This window comes from Rhinoderma darwinii, chromosome 6 (assembly GCF_050947455.1).
Source record: "Rhinoderma darwinii isolate aRhiDar2 chromosome 6, aRhiDar2.hap1, whole genome shotgun sequence".
NCBI classification, from domain to species: Eukaryota; Metazoa; Chordata; class Amphibia; order Anura; family Rhinodermatidae; genus Rhinoderma; species Rhinoderma darwinii.
The window spans coordinates 144,428,523-144,447,843 of record NC_134692.1 but is presented as its reverse complement, the minus strand read 5'-3'; the positions used below and the strand labels follow the sequence as shown (position 1 = coordinate 144,447,843).

The 19,321-nt window shown below is 46.6% G+C and overlaps 1 protein-coding gene across 12 annotated transcripts in view; it reads left to right on the top strand.

Moving 5' to 3' along the window:
- The window catches only part of LOC142656049 (uncharacterized), a 36,246-nt gene extending 21,752 nt beyond the window's left edge, over positions 1–14,494 (top strand). For 11 of the 12 annotated variants that reach the window (XM_075830901.1, XM_075830899.1, XM_075830900.1 and 8 more), the window contains 5 exons: positions 8,639–8,677; positions 10,109–10,294; positions 10,381–10,512; positions 11,987–12,157; positions 14,086–14,494. In XM_075830901.1, the coding sequence (XP_075687016.1) occupies positions 8,639–8,677; positions 10,109–10,294; positions 10,381–10,512; positions 11,987–12,157; positions 14,086–14,366 (809 nt within the window). In that variant the 3' untranslated portion in view covers positions 14,367–14,494. The remainder of the gene's footprint in view (positions 1–8,638; positions 8,678–10,108; positions 10,295–10,380; positions 10,513–11,986; positions 12,158–14,085) is intronic. The other variant, XM_075830902.1, reaches the window with a different exon arrangement.
- The last annotated feature ends 4,827 nt before the right edge of the window (positions 14,495–19,321 follow it).

Sequence of the window (19,321 nt, the reverse complement as noted above, 5' to 3'; positions counted from 1 at the left end):
GCCATGTGTCATCCAGTCCGAGACGCACACTGGTCATAAAGGTGACACAGAGAAGTGACACACCGCCCCGCCGGCCCTCCGCTTGGCTCACATTCTCCATACATTGAAAATTCACAACTTTATGAGGACAAATTCAAGACTTAAAGGGGTTGTCCAGTTCCTAAAAATTGATGGCCTATCCTCAGGATAAACCATCAATATCCGATCGATCGGGGTTCGACTCCAGGCACCCCCCTTGTTCAGCTGTTTTGAAGGGGCTGCAGTGCTTGTATGAGCGCTGGTTGCCCTTCATTCCTAATCTGCTCGAACTGTAAATCGCGGACACACTTGTAGCGGCCGTTCACAGTAAAACAGCCATCTCCCGCTGAAGTGAATACTGTGAACCGCCGCTACCGGTGTGTTGGTGATTCACAGTATGAGCAGTGACTGGAATAAGGGGGAAGCAGTGCTCGTACTAGCGCTGCGGTCCCCTCAAAACAGCTGATCGGCGGGGGTGCCTGGAGTCGGACCCTGACTGATCAGATATTGATGACCTTTCCGGAGGATAGGCCTTCAATTTTTAGGGACTGGACAACCCCTTTTAGAAGTAATGATTAACAGGAGCTTAGCTTACTCCTCTTCTCCCTCTCGTATATAAAGTTCTTTAGTCTTCATGCATAAAAGACAGAGTAAAGCGGTGTACAGGATTACGTGCTTCAAGTCTGAACCGGCTCCTCAGATAAAAAACACTGTGTGATAGTAACAGTTAGGTCAGGGGTTATAAATGGTAAAGACCCTAAAAGAAAACCCTGATCAGAAATATATGTTTGTAGTCCTCAGACCCGGCGGATCTCGTTCTCTGTGGAGGCGGCGCAGGGTTTATTGTTAACAACTCAGAATTAAAGTGAGTGTGAATGTGATGAACTATATTAGTGGTACTTTCAAGTTCAGATACAGACCTAATGTGAGTGAATGATCCTGGGCATGAAGTAGTGTTAGGCACGCAGGGAATATAGAGATCACGGTGTATGTCGTATTGTGAAAACCACCATACGGTTAACGTTAAAGATGGGAAAAAAAATGGCGTGATTAGATTGGGTGAAGGAGGAATGATTAATATGGAGTCTGTACTCAAGATGTAGATTAAACGGCAATAAACATTAAAATGGGGAGTTTCGTCCGTGCAGATTGTCTATAACCACTGAAGAGGAATAGATACTTCCGCAGTACAATACAACGCTGCGACTGTGCCGTATCCTCACAAGCTGAGGACATATCAATGTTGGTGAGTATACCTGGTTATAGTAGGATTACACCTCTCGTACCATTGGGCTATATTCACATGACAGTGAAAAAAAAAGGATCAACTGTCCATTTTTCTTTGATCTTTTGCATCAGTGTGTCTCCAAAATCTCATCCATTTTCCCGCTGGCACAGGCATGAAAAAAAAAAAAAGGATTTGTCAGGGTTATGTAGATCGTGCTATAGTGCCCACTGTAGATAGTGCCCGGATATATGGTGTCACAGTGCCCATGTAGATAGTGCCCACATAGTGCCACAGTGCTAATGTAGATGGTGCCCACTATCACCTTTCACTATTCCCATGCTGTCTCCTCTGACCAGGCCTGTTCCAGCGAAGCGACTCAGGCAGCGCAATGACGTCATCGTGCCGCCTGGATCACAAAAAAGCACAGAATGGTGGGAAAGGAAACAAATGGCTCCCTTTCCTCTCCAGTGCTGCCAATTGTATCCGTAGCCTAAGCACGCGGATACAATTCAGGACCAGGGAGGTAAATGATACGTTTTTAACGGCACATGGATGGCTTTCTGAAAAACGGCCATTAAAAACTGATCCAGAGACTTCCGGTTCTGTGCTCTGGGATGTAAAGACGGAGGCAGGTAAGCTCCTTGTTTTCTGAACCTCTGACCTCTCCGCAGCCACCTACCTGCAATTGTTAGGCCTTGTTCACACGGCGTGCATTCAACTTATTTTTGCCGCATTTTACGCACCGAAAAACGCATCAAAAATGCTTGCTTTAAGCTTCCCATTGACATCAATGGGAAAACTCATTGTAGTGCAAGTGTTTAAAAAACGCGTTGTGTAAAAAATGAAGCGTCCGGTCAGTTCTTGGCGCATAAAACGCAAAGAAAATATGCCTAATTCCCATAGTCAATGGGAGTCCTAATTACGCACCGAAAAAACGCCAAAACGCCTGTAGCGTTTTTGAAGCGTTTACACACAGTTTTTTAGAGCGCCGTGTGAACAAGGCCTAATCAGTCCAAGCGGATAGCAGAAGGACCTGAGACTGGCGAGCTGGTGTATGGAGCGTTATCTCCTCATAAGCGGCAGCCATGCACACACCCGCCCGGCCGGGCATAATATACAAGGCGCAGCTACACCAAAGATGGTGGTGCCACGCCAGACATCTCATCTAAGTAGGTCTCAGAGCCCAGAAACTGTAGGGGACATTGAACCTCCGTCTGAGGACACTGACTCTAGACCACTGGACTATAGAAAGCTGGTAATTGAAGTGGCAACATGTCTAGCCCCTAATATAAGGGACACACTAACGGCCACGGTGTTGACCACCCTACAACAGATCCAAAATGAGGTGACATTTCATGGTACTCGTCTTGAGGAGCTAAAACAACAACTTAACCTGCTGGAAGAAAATCAGCAGGGGCCCATACATGCATTAGAGACCTGCTGGAAGAAAATCAGCAGGGGCCCATACATGCATTAGAGACCTGCTGCGAGAGAACAACAAACTAAAAGACCGCATGGAGGATCTTGAAAATTGTTGGTCGGTTTGCCTGAACATATAAAACTGCAACATTTACAACAGTTATGTGAAACTGAACTCCCTGAGGCGCTGGGACTTGCGGGATCCCATAGGGTGGAAAGGGCACATCGTGTAGGATCTCCAGTAATGTTGGATTCCAACAAGGAACCTAGACAAGCTAGACCACGACAAGTGATCATGCGCTACCTGGACAACGACAAGGAAGACATTCTATGTGCCTTTAGATCCCACAACACCCCTTTGCATATTAGGTGCACCACAGTGATCTTGTAAGCGGATTATTCGGTTGGAGGTCACACGTAGACGTAGATCCTCTGGAGGAGTACGTACCACTCTCTACAAACGTAAAATCAAATTTCAACTCCAGTACCCTGCCATTTTGAAGATCACACAGCCAGATGGATCAATTTAAGTGTTTCATTCACCGGAGGATGCATCGACTTTCCTAGGTAGGGGTCCCAGCAGGGGGAGCAGAGGAGAGCAGGTACGGCGACCCCAAAGAATGACGGCGACGTGAGTAATCATGAACCATGAACCCTCAGTCTCCACCCACAGCAGATCCTGGTCGGACGTGGCTCGGCTCGCCCAACATCACCAAAGTAACATTGTGCTTGGTCACCAAGGGCACAACGACGTCACTGCAATGATGACAAACCGGCTACGACAACCCCGGACTGATAAGTAGATACTATCTTCAAGACAGACGAGTTGAGGCATATTGCTATAGACGTGATTCTATTTGTTTCGGGTAGGTGCTCGACTTTAAGACGCACCAAATGAAAATTGCCATTGTACACAGTCGAAAGAGTTTAGACGCAGTATTATATAACTTTGATCTGTTATTTCCCGAAGATGTGACGTTATGCGTTCAATCTTAGTTGGGGATCCGAATGAAGGTGTGCATAGGGGCGGTGGCGAGTGGAGAAGTCACAACCCAGAAAAAAGTGAAGTCATGTATGCCAAACTGACTTCTGGATTGGTGAGACGGGAGTGGGCATTTTTTATTTGAGATCGAGGTTTATCATGTTATATGGTAGTTTACATTATGCTTTTACATAACTTTGTTAGTTTGTTCGGAGCACGATAGCGCAGACCCAATAGAGCAATTCACGTTGGAATGGGAACATACCAATTGTACATAGGGATATATGGAAAATTATTTTTGATTGTTGTTATACAAATTCGCTTATACAGCTGACCTCATGGAATTTAAAGGGGCTCCATTCTCCAAAAAACGGATGATGGTACTTCAACACTTAAAGAAACTTCAAACTGAACTTTGTCGCCTACAGGAGACTCATCTGGAGGAGTGCGATTTCCCCCGCATGAAAAAACTGTGGGTGGGTTCAGTCTACGGCTCTTCAGCGTGCAGCCGTAAAGCGGGGTACTTCTGCTTGGTCATAGAAATGCAGCTCATGGCGTGACACACTCGGATACAGATGAGGAGGGCCGTCTGCTCCCTCTCGTTCTTAACACTCCATGTAGGATTTTGAGCATTTATAATGTATACGAACCTAACAGTGATAATGTCTCTTTTTATGCAAAACTGGAACAAGCACTGCTACCTGATCCTATCCCACATAAAATATTAGGGGAGACTTTAATTCCGTTCTGGATCATACGAAAGATAGATGTCTAAGCACAATTCCAGGTCACATTTCAAATCCCAAACTTGGTCCTTGGAGACAGGACAGGGTTCTGGGACCACTCCTAGAAAGCACTCGCTTACTGGACCCCTGGAGGGTGGGGAACCCAGATGAGCGGGAATATACCCACTGTTCTCATGCCCAGCATTCTTGGTCAGGAATAGATTATCTATTCATAACTCAGTCCTTACAGCCCCGGCTGTCTTCCACGACTATTGGGGATCTGGTGATATCAGACCATGCTTCGGTACTGCTATCGCTTCAGGAGATATATCCCAGAGGCTCAGACTACATATGGCGATTTCCCGCTCATCTTGCTTCTGACGACTCTTTTGTGCGATTACTGTGATGGCCATGGTTGCGGACCGCAGCCTTTCCTTACCTGGCGACGTCTGCGACCACAGTCCGTTGTTTTCCTGCCGGTGTCTCCCTCCTAGGGGATGCCAGCACTCACGGCTGGCTGGTCCAGCTCTCACTAGTAAGGTGCGCGCGGGCCTGACCTTAAAGTGCCAGCGCGCAGACATGTTTAAAGTTCCCTAATCAACCCCTGCCCATCCTGGACTATAAGAAGGGCTCCGCCCTTCCCCACATTGTTGTAGTTTTTCCCATGTCTGTATTGCAAATTTTCCCTTTGTGTTTTCCTGCTCCCAGTGTTCTCTTGTCCTGCCTCCTGTATCCTGTGCTGTGCCTTTTTTCCGAGCCTGTATAGTACCTGAGCCGTGGCTTGGCTCGTCTGCTGGAATACTCCACGTTGGCTGTCGCCTGTCATCCCAGATACCATCCGCCACGTCTGGGGCAACCCACCACCTCCAGCCCCATCTGTGCCAGAGCCCCTGCCGCCATCTGGACTATCCCAGGTACCTGTATGCTACACTCCTACCATAGACTTTGTGCGTAGACTATGAGTTGGTCAGCTGCCTCTCCGTTACGGCGGGGTCGACCTACCCCTAGATCGTGACGATTATTAAAGGGCTGGATGTTGAAATATGTATCAGCCTATGAGACACATAAAGACGATATGTCACTTGTAACATCTATGGCCACGGCCCGTCGTTCTGACTTACCCCTCGACTGCCACGACCATGGACATGTGAGTTCCCTGCAGCGTCGTCCCCCTATGAGGCGCCGGCACTCACTTCCTGGTATCGAGACTGTCTCCCGGAGGGCGTGCGTGCCCATGCCCGCATGTTCTTAAAGGGCCAGTGCCCGCATAATTGCAGGAAGTCTGAAATCAAGCCCAGACTGCTACTGGACTATAAAAAGGTCTCTGCCCTCTTGTTCTTTGCCTGAGCGTTGTTCATTACCCAAAGTTTGTCTTGCAAATGGTCTCCTAGTGTCTTCCAGTTCCCAAGTGTTCCCTGTTCCTGTATCCCGTGCTATCCTGGTCAAGTGCCGTGCTGAGCTGTTGTCATGTTGTGCTGTATTCCATGCCTGTTCTGCTACTCCACACTTGACGTCTACCTGCTGCCTGGTCCCAGCCGAGCCTGCCTTGCTACTGTCCGAGTTGCCACAGGTACACTTTCTGGATTATAGACTCTGTACTATAACTGTTTGCAATCTGCCATCCCGCTACGCGGTACGGCCCAGTAGGTCCACACCCCGCATCGGGACAGTACGCTCAGGTCATGGACCCTGCTGGTCAATTCAAGGACATGTCACCCTCCCAAGCCATGCAGGCGGACCTGCAGGATCTCCGAGCAAGACCGGATCAACTTCTTGTGGCAGTGGACTCCATGGCACAGCAGCTAGGGATGCTAGCTGCTTCCCTTCCTGCCCCCTATGCAAGCTCCTCCGTTCGACCCTCCTGCTACACCTCCTGGCAGTTCTGGCTCGGATCCTTGGTTCTCACTGCCATTACCTTCTCGGTTCCATGGAGACGCAAGTATGTGCAGGGGGTTTCTGAACCAATGCCATATCCATTTTACACTGCACGCCCAAGTATTTCCGTCGGACGGAACCAAGATCGCCTTCATCGTGTCTCTACTTGCCGGCAAGGCCCTGGCATGGGCAAACCCAATCTGGGAACGTCAGGAACCCGAGACCCAAGACTTCCAGGGGTTCGTGCAGATATTCTGTACTGTTTTCGAGGAGCCAGGACAAGTCTCGTCGGCAGCCACTTCTATATTTAACCTTCGCCAGGAGGACACCTCCATGGGCGAATACACCATCCAGTTCCGGACCCTGGCAGGAGAACTGTCCAGGAACAATGAGGCCTTTGTATCATCCTTCTGGCATGGTCTATCGCCCGAGATCAAGGACGAACTTGCTGCTTGAGATCTACCACCTGCCTTGAACGACCTGATTCTGCTTGCTACTCGGGTGGACATAAGGCTCAGGGAGAGATCTCATGAGGTTCGACAGGAGAGACGGCTTCCTAGACTGGCGCCCAACTTCCAGCAACCCCTCTTGCCGCCTTCTATTGCTTTGCCCGAGGTTCCAATGCAGGTGGATCGGCTAAAATTGTCCGTTCAAAAGAAACAGATGACTGTCCGATACAACTAGATGACACACTCTTGCACAGAACAACCTTACCAAACATCACTAAGGAACAGCTAACTCTCCTAAATACCCAGATAATTAAGGAAAAGGTACATCAGACCATTAGAAAATTGAAAAATGCTAAAGCCCCCGGTCCAGACGGAATGACCGGAGAATTTTTCAAAATCATGAGAGAACAAGTGATGGAGACTCTGGTCACTCTTTTAAACAACGCCCTGGGTATAGAAGGACTACCCTCCTCAGCGGACACGTCGTATATTAAACTTTTGTTAAAGGCAGGGAAAGATCCATATAGCTTATAAACATTGATGCTAAACTTCGCTCTAAGATCATGGCAAACAGGTTGGCGGAGATAATGCCGAGTCTCATAGACCCGGAACAAGTGTGATTTATCAAGGGTCGATCGGCAATCACAAATATTAGGACGGAATTGGCAATAAAAAACGGCTCCAAAAACGTCTCAAGAAGTGACATGCACTCCTTTTTCGCGGCCGTCGGAACAGAACGCCGTTTTCCCATTGAAATCAATGGGCGGATGTTTGGAGGTGTTCTGCTTCCGAAAATAAGCTGTGCGAACATACCCTATGGGTTCAAAACCAAGATTATTCAGATCGGCACTCACAACAGGTCTGTATCTGGACTTGAAAGTACCCTTAATAGTTCATCACATTGACACTCACAGCAATTCTGAGCTTGTTAACAATAAACCCTGCGCCGCCTCCACAGAAGTGAGAACGAGATCCTCCGGGTCTGAGGACTATAAACATATATTTTTGATCTGGGTTTTCTATTAACATTCCTGATAGACGTATGATAATGTCTTTCTTACGCAGGCGCTACTGACTTGTATGGTTGTTACCAGCTGCCGGTTGTTGTGCACTGACCTACTAACTGCCTTTTTGGGGGTCTTTGCCCTTTATAACCCCTGACCTGACTGTTAGGCCTAATTCAAAAGAGCATGTTCGGCCCGTGATCTACGGACCCTATTTCGGCAGTATTTCCCGGACCGAACACACTGCAGGGATCCGGGCTCCTGGCATCTTCGTTATCTATGACACTAGGAGTCCCTGCCTCTCCGTGGAACTTCTGTCCCGTACTGAAAACATGATTACAGTACGGGACAGTTGTCCCGCAGCGAGGCAGGGACACCTAGCATCGTACATAACTATGATGCTAGGAGCCCGGCTCCCTGCACTGTGTTCGGTCCGGGACTTCCGGCCGAAATACGTCCGTCCATTACGGACCGAACATGCTCGTGTGAACCCAGCCTTAGGGGCTCATGGACCACTATGAAAGCCCAATTACAGCTACGTACAAGACAGATCCTGAGCCCTAAACCTCATTCACGAACACCAAGAGCAGCTCAGTCCAACATTATTGGGAGCTAACATGACAGCCGGTGCTGGAGTCTGTGGGAGTCTGGGCTTTTTAATATTTTTTAATGTGTTTTTAGATTTATGGAAAAAAAGTGAACCCCATGCCCACGAGGCAAAAAACACTAACAAAATGTACTATAGATTTGAAGTATGCAGGTTTCTGGAATTGCCCAAAAATAGTCTTACAATCAAACACATGGGCTAGGGGAGGCCCGCACTACTCTTGTTCAGATCTGTTTGTAACTCCCGAATGTGCAGCCACTTTTCCATTGCACACAAGGATGACGGAGGTCCCAGAACACGGCTGTAATGGAATGTGTCTTCATCTTGCCAGATAACATAAAGAAAAATGGAAAGAAAGCTCCAAATGAAGGTGAGGTCCGTAAGTAGAATATCAGGCTGAGCACGATCCATGGTCCATCAGGGTGTGAGCTCTCAGGTTAAGGCCGGATTTACACGAGCGCGTGCGTTTTGCGTGCGCAAAAAACGTGGCGTTTTGTGTGCGCAAAAGGCACTTAACAGCTCCGTGTGTCATCACCATATGGTGCGCGGCTGCGTGATTTTCGCGCAGCCGCCATCATTAGGACACTCTGGATGTTTGTAGCACGTGGTGCTTTTCTGTTTGCAAACATACTTTTGACTGCTCTTGCGTGAATCACGCGCGTCACACGGAGGTGCTTCCGTGTGCTGTGTGTGATTTTCACGCACCCATTGACTTCAATAGGTGCGTGATGCGCGGAAAACGCAGAAATATAGAACATGTCGTGAGTTTTACACAGCGGACTCACGCTGCACAAAAATCACTGACAGTCTGCACAGCCCCATAGACTAACTTAGGTCCGTATGAGACGCGTGAAAACCACGCGCGTTGCACTGACCTATTATACGTTCGTCTAAATAAGCCCTAACTCTGACTCTTTACCTTTAACTTTTGCAGAAATATCTGGTACAAGGAGAGGAGGTCTGTAGGTCTGTAGGTCTGTAGGTCTCTAGGTCTGTAGGTCTCTAGGTCTGTAGGTCTCTAGGTCTGTAGGTCTGTAGGTCTCTAGGTCTGTAGGTCTGTAGGTCTGTAGGTCAAAGTTGGCAGAAGTAAAAAAAATTAGCTGCAACCTCAGTCCTCTCAGATCACAGGATGAGGTCAGGGCTGGAGTTGGTGAGGTAGAGGAGAACGTTTTTACTTGTAAGGGTATGTTCACACATCCTATTTACGTCCGAAAATACGGCTCCAAATCGCCGGCAAACATCTGCCCACTGAAATCAATGGCGTTACGATGTTTTGTGCACACCGGCTCAAAAGACAGCGCGTAAAAAGACGCGTATGTGATGTGTGTATTATGTTCGTGTATGTCCGTGTTATACTGTCTGCTGAGCCCTGTATCTAATCCTCCTACACTCTGCAGTCGCTCAGAAAATAGCGGCACACAGTGTAGGAGGTTTGAAGATACAACCCCCTCCTTCTCTTGGCACTAGCCAGGATAAGGGAGGGGGGATTGTGTGAGGACACTAGAGAGAGTGTGTCCACCCCAAATTTGCAGCATAAAGCAATGAGGTTGCTTTACCACAGTGACCATGCTGCAATTTTGGGAATTGCTCCCTCTAGTGACCAGCACATGGAAATGTTATAAATTAGAATCTAATTTATAATATTTCCTGACTTGTGAAAAAATTAAAAAAATTAAAACAATGTGTAATCACTCAAATCCTAATTGTTTAACTGAAAAAAAAATTAAAAAAAATTCTAGCCACACATTCCCTTTAATTGTCAAGTTTATTGTAATTTTATTCTTCTATTTCATGTACAAAGCTTCTCAGTCCAATGGTGGACAGACCAGGGTGGCCGGCCAGAAGAAGAATGAAGGAGCAAGGAAAAATTCTATGTTTATTGGGTCTGAACAACCCCAGGGGTGCGCGACAGGACAAAAAACGGAGAAAGGCCAACAACCTGGTGACGACATCAAACCCAAACCTAAAAGAGCAAGAAAACCGACTGGTAAACAACGACGTGTGTGCAGAGCACTGAGGATCACAATGTTATTCATGGCACTTATGAATCACCTTACACTTATGTTTGTGCAGAATCTAAAGCCCTGGAGAAGTCAACGGTGAAAGCGCAAACCCAAGGTGGAGCTGCGTGCCGCAAACGAGCAGGACAGGAGCAAAGTGAGGAAGCTGCAAAACCAAAAAGAACAAAAAAACAATCAGCGACCGGTAAGTGAAGTGACTCGTCATTGTGAACAAAAAACTTTCAGTTGTAAGACTGGGCCTGGGTTACAAGGAATCGGGGGGTCCAGATACCGGGGACCAGTCATGAGTGATGTGAAGTGTTGACTTCTTCATCATTCTTTACGTTCTCATGAAGTGACCTTTTAACCCCTTAATGACCAGGTTATTTTTTAAGTTTTTTGTAACTTTTTTATTTTTCATCGACATCGCTGTATAAGGTCTTGTTTTTTGCGGGACAGGTTGTAATTTTTATTAGCACCATTTTGGGGTACATAGAATTTATTGATTAACTTTTATCAACTTTTTTGGGGGGGAATAGAAAAAAACCTGCAATTTCCCACACTTTTTTGCATCCTAAATTTACACCGTTTACCGTGTGGTATAAATAACACAATAACTTTATTCAGCGGGTTGTTACGATTGCAACGATACCAAATTTGTATAGATTTTGTATGTTTTACGACTTTTACACAGTAAAAACGCTTTTTTTCAAAATTATTTGTTGTTGTGTCTCCGTATTTGAAGAGCCATAACTTTTATATTTTTTCGCCGATGCGGTTGTGTGAGGGCTTTTTTTTTGCGGGACGACTTGTAGTTTTTATTGGTGCCATTTTTAAGTAGATGCGACTTTTTGATCACTTTTTATCACATTTTTTTTAACAAAAAAAACAGCAATTTTTGCCTGGTTTTTTATTTAATTTTGTATGACGTTCACTGTATGGGTTAAATGATGTAATAAGTTTATAGTCGGGGTCGTTACAGACGCGGTGATACCAAATATGTGTAACTTTTTCCTTTATTTTAAATTATTTTTTAATAATAAAGCAGTGTTTAAGGGGAAAAAGTGGGTTTTATTTTTTTTCTCACTTGTTTATTTTTTTAAACTTTTTATTAATTTTTTTTACTTTTTCACTAGTCCCACTAGGGGACTTCACTGTGCGATCCTCCGGTCACATTTATAATACACTGCAATACTTTTGTATTGCAGTGTATTATGCCTGTCCGTGTAAAACGGACAGGCATCTGCTAGGACATGCCTCTGGCATGACCTAGCAGGCATTCACCACAGGCAGACCTGGGGGCCTTTATTAGGCCCCCGGCTGCCATCAGAGACACAGACAATCGGCGATCTTATCTCCAAAACCACTCAGATGTGGCGCACGCTATTCAGCAACGCTGAAGGGTTAAACGGGTGCGATCGATACTTATATCGATCTCACCCGGTCGAGCAGGGACGCCCCCAGCCTTCATATACCTCTGGCAGCCGAGAGCAGGGACATTTAATGGCTCCCTGCTCTGTTTATTTATTCCGATGCAGCGCCGTAAAAAGGCTATTGCATCGGAATAAAGCCCGTCAGTGGCCGCCCTAAAACACTATGGGCGGTCAGTAACGGGTTAATTGTCAAGTTTGTTGTGTTTTAATTCTTCTATTTCATGTACAGAGCTTCTCTTTCCAAAGGTGGACAGACCAAGGTGGCCGGCCAGAAGAAGAATGAAGGAGCAAGGAAAAATTCTATGTTGATTGGGACTGAACAACCCCAGGGGAGCGCGACAGGACAAAAAACGGAGAAAGGCCAACAACCTGGTGAAGACATCAAACCCAAACCTAAAAGAGCAAGAAAACCAACTGGTAAATACTTATGTAGAGCACCTGATGATCTTGTCCTGATGATCTTGTCCTGATGATCTTGTCCTGATGATCTTGTCCTGATGATCTTGTCCTGATGATCTTGTCCTGATGATCTTGTCCTGATGATCTTGTCCTGATGATCTTGTCCTGATGATCTTCTCCTGATGATCTTCTCCTGATGATCTTCTCCTGATGATCTTCTCCTGATGATCTTCTCCTGATGATCTTGTCCTGATGATCTTGTCCTGATGATCTTGTCCTGATGATCTTGTCCTGATGATCGCTCAGGCACATCAAGTGTGATCAGGAGCGAGGCAATGGCTGTAATAAACAGTGGCAACCGTGCTCTTTTGGCAGACAGTAGAGAAGCATCTGATTTCCCCCGTTAACCCTTGAATGCTGCTGATCGTGGCATTTAAAGGGAAAGAGTGAGGGGGACCCCCCTTTGATCATGTCCCTCTGATGCCATCGAGGCCAATACCTTATATAGACAGGCAGTCCAGGGTCCATTGAAGGACCCCGGCGCTGTCTGACCAGATTTCCTGTTGTTAGGGGTGTACTTAGTGTACAGATATGTGCCAGTTCACTATAGTTCAAAAATAAAGATCACAATTAAAAATGGCCCTATAGTATTAAAAAAAAATAATTGTTAAATTAAAATCTGCAAACAAAATAAACCCAAGTGCGCGTTTTTTACAATAAATACACATTATTAAAATATAAGTCCCAAAACATCAAATAATATATACAAACTTGGCATTGTCACGACGGTAACAAAATGCACAACAAAGTTATAGCGTCATTTATGAGGATCGGTGTGCGATGTAAAAAAAACAAAAACTGCAACGGGACTGCTTTTTTTTTTTTTGATCTTTGCCAAAATAAAATGAATAGAAATGAAACGTTAATGTAGCAAAAAAAACGGCACCTACATAAAGTACAACTCGTCCTGCAAAGAACAAAGCCTCATATCGCTGCGTCCAACAAAATATAAAATAGTTATAACTGTCAGGGTGCAAAGAGTTAAAATAAAAAATGGTCCCGGTCTTTACGGGGTTAAGACATATCTGATATGGTGGTGAATATGAATCCAGGGTAATCTATTCGGCTTCAGCCGTCCAGCGAGTCCTAATTGGCAAATCATCAAATCACTATTTCATGTAGGACAATGGACCAGGAATATTCTGAGGAGACGGTAACTCATGTCCCAGAGGGAGCGCTTCATGCCCGGGTCTATATATTGGGGAGGGGGTTCGCGTCCTATTAAACAGCTCATCCCTATTGGCTGAAAAATAAGAATGAGGGAGAGGAGAAAAGCGAGCTGGATGCCGTGAAGAATTTCCTGCAAAACTCCAATATAGCAATTGGCTCCCTCACCTCTACATGCAACGCCCACAGTTCCCGAATATCTGCCGACCTGTGTCCAAAAAAGCCTCAGGCCTCATTCACACGACATTAAGAAACGGCCGTATGACGGCCTTTAAAAAAACGGACCATTTATTTTCACTGTTGTGTCACTGCAGCCTTAGGCCTCATGCACATGACCGTAGCCGTGTGCACGGCCGTGATTTTCGGGTCGGCCGGCTGCGGACTGTCAGCCGCGGGCCGCCCGCAAATCGTAGGACATGCACACGGCCGCCGTCATTGTTTTCAATGAGCCCGGACTGCAGAAGACGGCCGTAATAAGACATGTCCGTTCTTTCTGCGGTGCGGGTTCCCGGGCCGTGCAAAGACCGCAAGAACTACGGTCGAGTGCATGGCCCCATAGAAATGAATGGGGCCGCAATTCTCCCGTGGATTTTCGGGGGAATTGCGGCCGCAAAAACACGTTGGTGTGAATGTGGCCTGAGACATAAAGAAGAATAATAAGAAGCTGCTAACGACATGATCTCTTTCTGTAATATATTTTTTCCATTCATTTACCGCAGATAAGAAACATTTTGTTATTAAAAATCGAAACAGCTTAATAAAGTCAATAACGCTTGTGGAACCGATTCTGGATGATCTTTTGGAAAAGGAGTTACTGACGCAGGAACAATACAATATCATCCGCAAGAAACCCATCATCCAGGACAAGATGAGGGAACTCTACGACTTTGTCAGATCCTGGGGTGTCACAGATAACGACATATTCCTGGAAATTTTGAAGACGCACAACCCCATCATCATTAAGAATCTCACAGAAAAATCTAATCGAGAGAAGAAGTAGATGCTCCACGCCAGCGCTTCGCCCACCGGAGACCCCGCCATTGCTTTCTTTTCTTTTCAATTTTCTTTTTATTGTTTTTGAACAAAATTAAATCAAAATTAAATCAAAATTAAATCTTACAAACAGAATGTCGTGCCGATTTAGACCGCAATCAAGAAGATGTAATATAACAGTAATCACACCTGGATTCTCTCTTTTTTTTTTCAGTTAGAATAAAATTTGGCAGATTGTTTATTGAGTAGATCTTTTAGGGATCGCCTTTTAGCCGTGAGTCAGGTAAGGATGTCCAGTGTTTGCAAATTTTTATGTTGTCGTTCAAGTTTGGAAATTTCCTCATATAACTCAGAAAGGTTTCGCCTTTTAATTCTATTTTGGTACGAACTAATAGAAATCAATTCACCTCTAATCACCGCCTTATGGGCCTCCCAAATCACCGGCATGGGACATCGCTCGGAAGTATTAGTTTGGAATTAAGATGTTAAAGACGAGGCAATACGTTTTCTAATAGCATCAGACTTGTGTAGACTTTCATTTAGGGACCATGTCTTATGTCCAGATGTTCTATGTGTTAGCGAGGGGCGTAGCAGTAGAGGAGAGGGATCTGAATGTGCAGTGGTGAGAATTCCGCAATATTTGGTAATATCGATAGAGGAAGAAATAAATAGTCTCTGCTAGGAATCGTGTGGAGATGAGAAGTGCGTATAATCAATTGCAGTTGGGTGTATATACCGCCAGGTATCAATTAAGGGAAAGGATTGAAGAGATTTTTTAATATGTGAGAGTCCTCTGTGCGAAAGTGAGGACTTTCTTGAGGAAGAGTCAAGGCTCAGTTCCAGAGCCACGTTTAGGTCCCCACCCATTAGGAATATGCCTTCTATAAAAGTCCTAACTTTGTCTAGAACAGATGGGATCCATGAAGCCTGGCTGGTGTAAGTTACATATATAATACCCAACGTAACAAGTCATCCAACCAAAAGGCCTTTTATGAACACGTATCTGCCTTTGCTGTCAGAAAGTGTATCATGTAAAACAAAGCGTACATGTTTGGCGAGGGCTATTGCGACTCCACAGGAGTTTTTGGTTGGGGAATACGAATGAAACCATGTGTTGTAATGCGATCGATGGAAAGAAGGGGATTTATGGGCCCGTAAATGGGTTTCTTGAAACAATACAATGTCTGCTTTTGTGTTTTTCAGATAATGAAGGATTTGCGAACGTTTGACCGGTGAGTTTAGGCCTCTAACATTGTAAGAGACTATTGGCCATGTTGGATGAGGGTTAGTCATAGTGACGTTGCGGAATCGGAGACGTTAGAATCGGTGTCTCTCTCTCGAAGAAATGTCCTATAAAATGGGGAAGGGGAACAAGGGATGAAAGGAACATAAACATAATTAGTACAGTTTGTAACAATACTATAGGGATAACATCGGTGAACTGGTTCACCATGAACAAATGTCGCAAGCGAACAAACGTCATTTGACGTGGCGGAGCAATAGAGAAAATCCTAAGGTGAATGATACCAGAGAGGAGGCAGGAATCCAGGTGTAGGTACGTTGGTGTAACAGGGTGTTCCTTAGACTTTTTGGGTCTACCAAACTGGGTAAGACAAAGATGTCTATATGTGATGTGAATAATCTGCTGACTATGAATGTTTTTACTCCCCTCGAAAATAAACCTATATAGGAGTAGTAAAATGAAGGATAGAGTTCACAATTAGGAGAGAACGATGTTCGATAACTCGGCGTTCCGGCATGAACACTCGGATACTAACCGCAAGTTGGGGGGAGTGAAGTAGAAAATATAAGTCAACATACATTCTCTTACTATCTAAGTTCAGCATCAAGAGAACATAGAAACCATATGGATTGGTTGCATCATTCCTTAACCCCTACCCGCACGAGGACGTACAGTTACTGAGTTGTTTCCAGTGCACACTGTCGCTGACAGCTGACACTCCACTCTTGCCGGCCAGCGGTCCTTTGCCGCTGATTTCGGCGAATTAACCCCTTAAATTCGAAGATCGGTTGCAATCGCCGAATTTTAGGGGTTTCTAGCATATCGGCAGACTCGGTCCGAAATCGCGGGGTTTGCCGATAGTTAGCATGGCAAACGGAAGCCAAACAATGTCTTCCATGTCTGCCATGGACGGAAGCCCGTTAGGACCATCCTTCGGCTGGTCCTGATAGGCTTCCTGTCAGAGTGATAGGAAGTCACTGCGTCGTTCCCGATGCACACTATCGGCGACAAGGTGTGCATCGGGAACTGGGAGATTAGCTGTCCCCGACAGCTGACACTCCAGTGTTGCCGATCAGCGGCGCATCGCCGCTGATTTCGGCAATTAACCCGATAAATGTGGTGCTCGATTGCGATCACCACATTTAGGGGGTTTGTAGCACATCAGCAGCCCCCATGCAATTGTGGGGGCTGCTGATGCTTGTGATGGCATCCGGAGGCCAGGCAATGGCCTCCGGGTCTGCCATGTATGGAAGCCTAAGAGGACCAGCCTCTGCTGATCCTCGTAGACTAACTGTCAGAGTGACTGTGACGTCACACTGACAGTTGGAATACGTTACACTACCTAGGTAAGTTTGGCTGCTTGTAAGCCCTTTTTCTGTCTCCAAAAAGCTCAAAACAAAAACCTAATTGTGCTTACTCAGCCCATCACCAGAGGAGAGAGAGAGGAAAGCCCCCCTAGAGCACCAGCCCAGAGGCCAAAGCCACCCCCAACCACCACCCCGGTCCCTATCGCTAAACCTATCCTGCTTGCCCTATCTCTATCCCTTATTACTTTATAAACTAATCTGTCCCTCCTGCTGTCTCTCATTCTGTCCCTATCACTATTTCCCAGTGTCATGGCCAGGTGTAGATCCCTACCTCCAGTCTAATACCCAGGGGCACCCCCCCCTCCCCTTAAGGATGGTTCAACCTAGGGCACCCTAAAATTAAAGCCCCTCCAAAGTCGAGAGGCCTTGGATGCACCCAGTTTCTCAACCTCCAGAGACCGGACCTTCACCAGGTCATCCATGATATTCCTACACACCTCGTCCTCCAGGAGGATTTTAAACTGAGTCGATACTAAGCACCGTGCATTCCACGTGAAATACCTGATCACTAAACTAACTAAAAAAGAAGTGCAATGATCCCTTCCACCCAGGTCTCCGAATGCCCTATAGGCCCAACCAGCGTAGGAGAGGTTGGTCAGACCGGGCCAACCGATGGAGGCACCCACCCGTTTGTAAACCTCTGCATTGAAGGAACACTGAAGCAAGAAATTGTCCATGCTTTCCAGCGTGTCACCGCACTCCTCCCGAGGACAACCTCTTTCATCGGAGTTTCTGCACTTCAGATTGCCCCTTATATACAGCCTCCCATGGAAGCAGCGCCAAGCCAGATCTCAAAACTTCTGGGGAATCCTCACAGAGTTTAAAAGTTTTAATCCCACCCGAGGTCTCTACTTGGGCAGTCCCTGAGTGCCAGGGGCTTCTGGAAGCAGGTCAAGAATTTTCTCGACATGGTCTTGATCTCCCACACCTCCATACCACACCGACGAACAACCTTCAGAACCGGGGCGGCATAAGCCGGGAGGTGCCCATGGGGTGCATGCAGGTCTTTCGCTTGTCCTCCTGTCTCCCATTCCTGGAAGACAGGCTGAAAACATCCCCTGCAGGAGGATATCCACAGAGGAGCCCTTTCTCTTTCAAAGAGGTTCGCCAAATTAATTTTAATGAATGTGTTTACTAGAAACACCACTGGGTTAACCATACCTAACCCACCTAGTTTCCTCTTGATTATGTTAAGCCTGTTTCCCCATAACAGTTGGAAGAACAGGCTATAGACCCGAGTCCAGAGAGGTTCTGGCAACATGCACACGCTGCCAAGGTAGAGCAACATGGGCATCAGGTAAGCCTTGGCCAGGTGAACCCTTTCCCTAAGGGACAAAGACCATCCCTTCCATTGGCCAACCTTCTGGGCAGCTATTGATAGCCTACCTTCCCAGTTTTCCTTGGGGTAATCACCCAGGCCAAATTCAACGCCTAAGATTTTAGCAGAACCTTTGGGCTCTGGGAGGGTGTCCGGGAGATCAAAACTTGGATTCCCCCCCCCCCCCCAGCCAGAAACTTTCACACTTGTCCCAGTTGATCCTGGACCCAGATGCACGTGAGTAGCACTCAACTTCTGACATCACCCACTCTGACTCTCCTCTCAAGGAAACAAAGATAGTGACATCATCCGCGTACGCAACCACCCTCTGAGTGGCTTCTGACCCCTCCAAGTCCATCCCCACCCCCGCCAATGGCCCACGATCGAGCCGCTTATGAAAGGGGTCGATCGCGAAAACACAGCAAGGGGCTTAAGGGGCAAACCTGGCGGACACCAGACCCAACCTCAAAGGGGGTTCCAGTCCACCGTTCACCAATGCAAAAGGCTCAGCCCCAGCGTATAGGGTCCGGAGCCAATTAATGAACTCACCCGGTAGGCCATACCTCAGAAGGACTGACCAAAGGTACTTGTGATTCACACGGTCAAAAGCTTTGGCCTGATCCAAGGACAGCATGTACCCCTCCCATCGGCCAGAATGTCCTTGCTCCACTGCCTCTCTGACACTGAGGACAGCGCTAAAGGTGCTGCGGCCTGGAACAGAGCAATGCTGGGTCGACTAAAGGAGCCAGGGTGCAAACAGTACTTTTGCGAGAACCTTTCTGTCCGTATTGAGGAGCGCTATGGGACGCCAGTTCTCAATACGGGTCGAATCCTTACCCTTTGACAGAATGATCAAAGCCGACTTGCCCATTGACTTTGGCAGAGTGCCCAAGGAGAGACACTCATTAAAAACCGCAAGAGGGGAACTAAGGTTCACTTAAAAGCCTTATAAAACTCAGATGTTAAGCCATCTGGGCCTGGCGACTTTTTTATGGCCAACCCATCAATCACCAGCATCACTTCCTCTTCCTTGA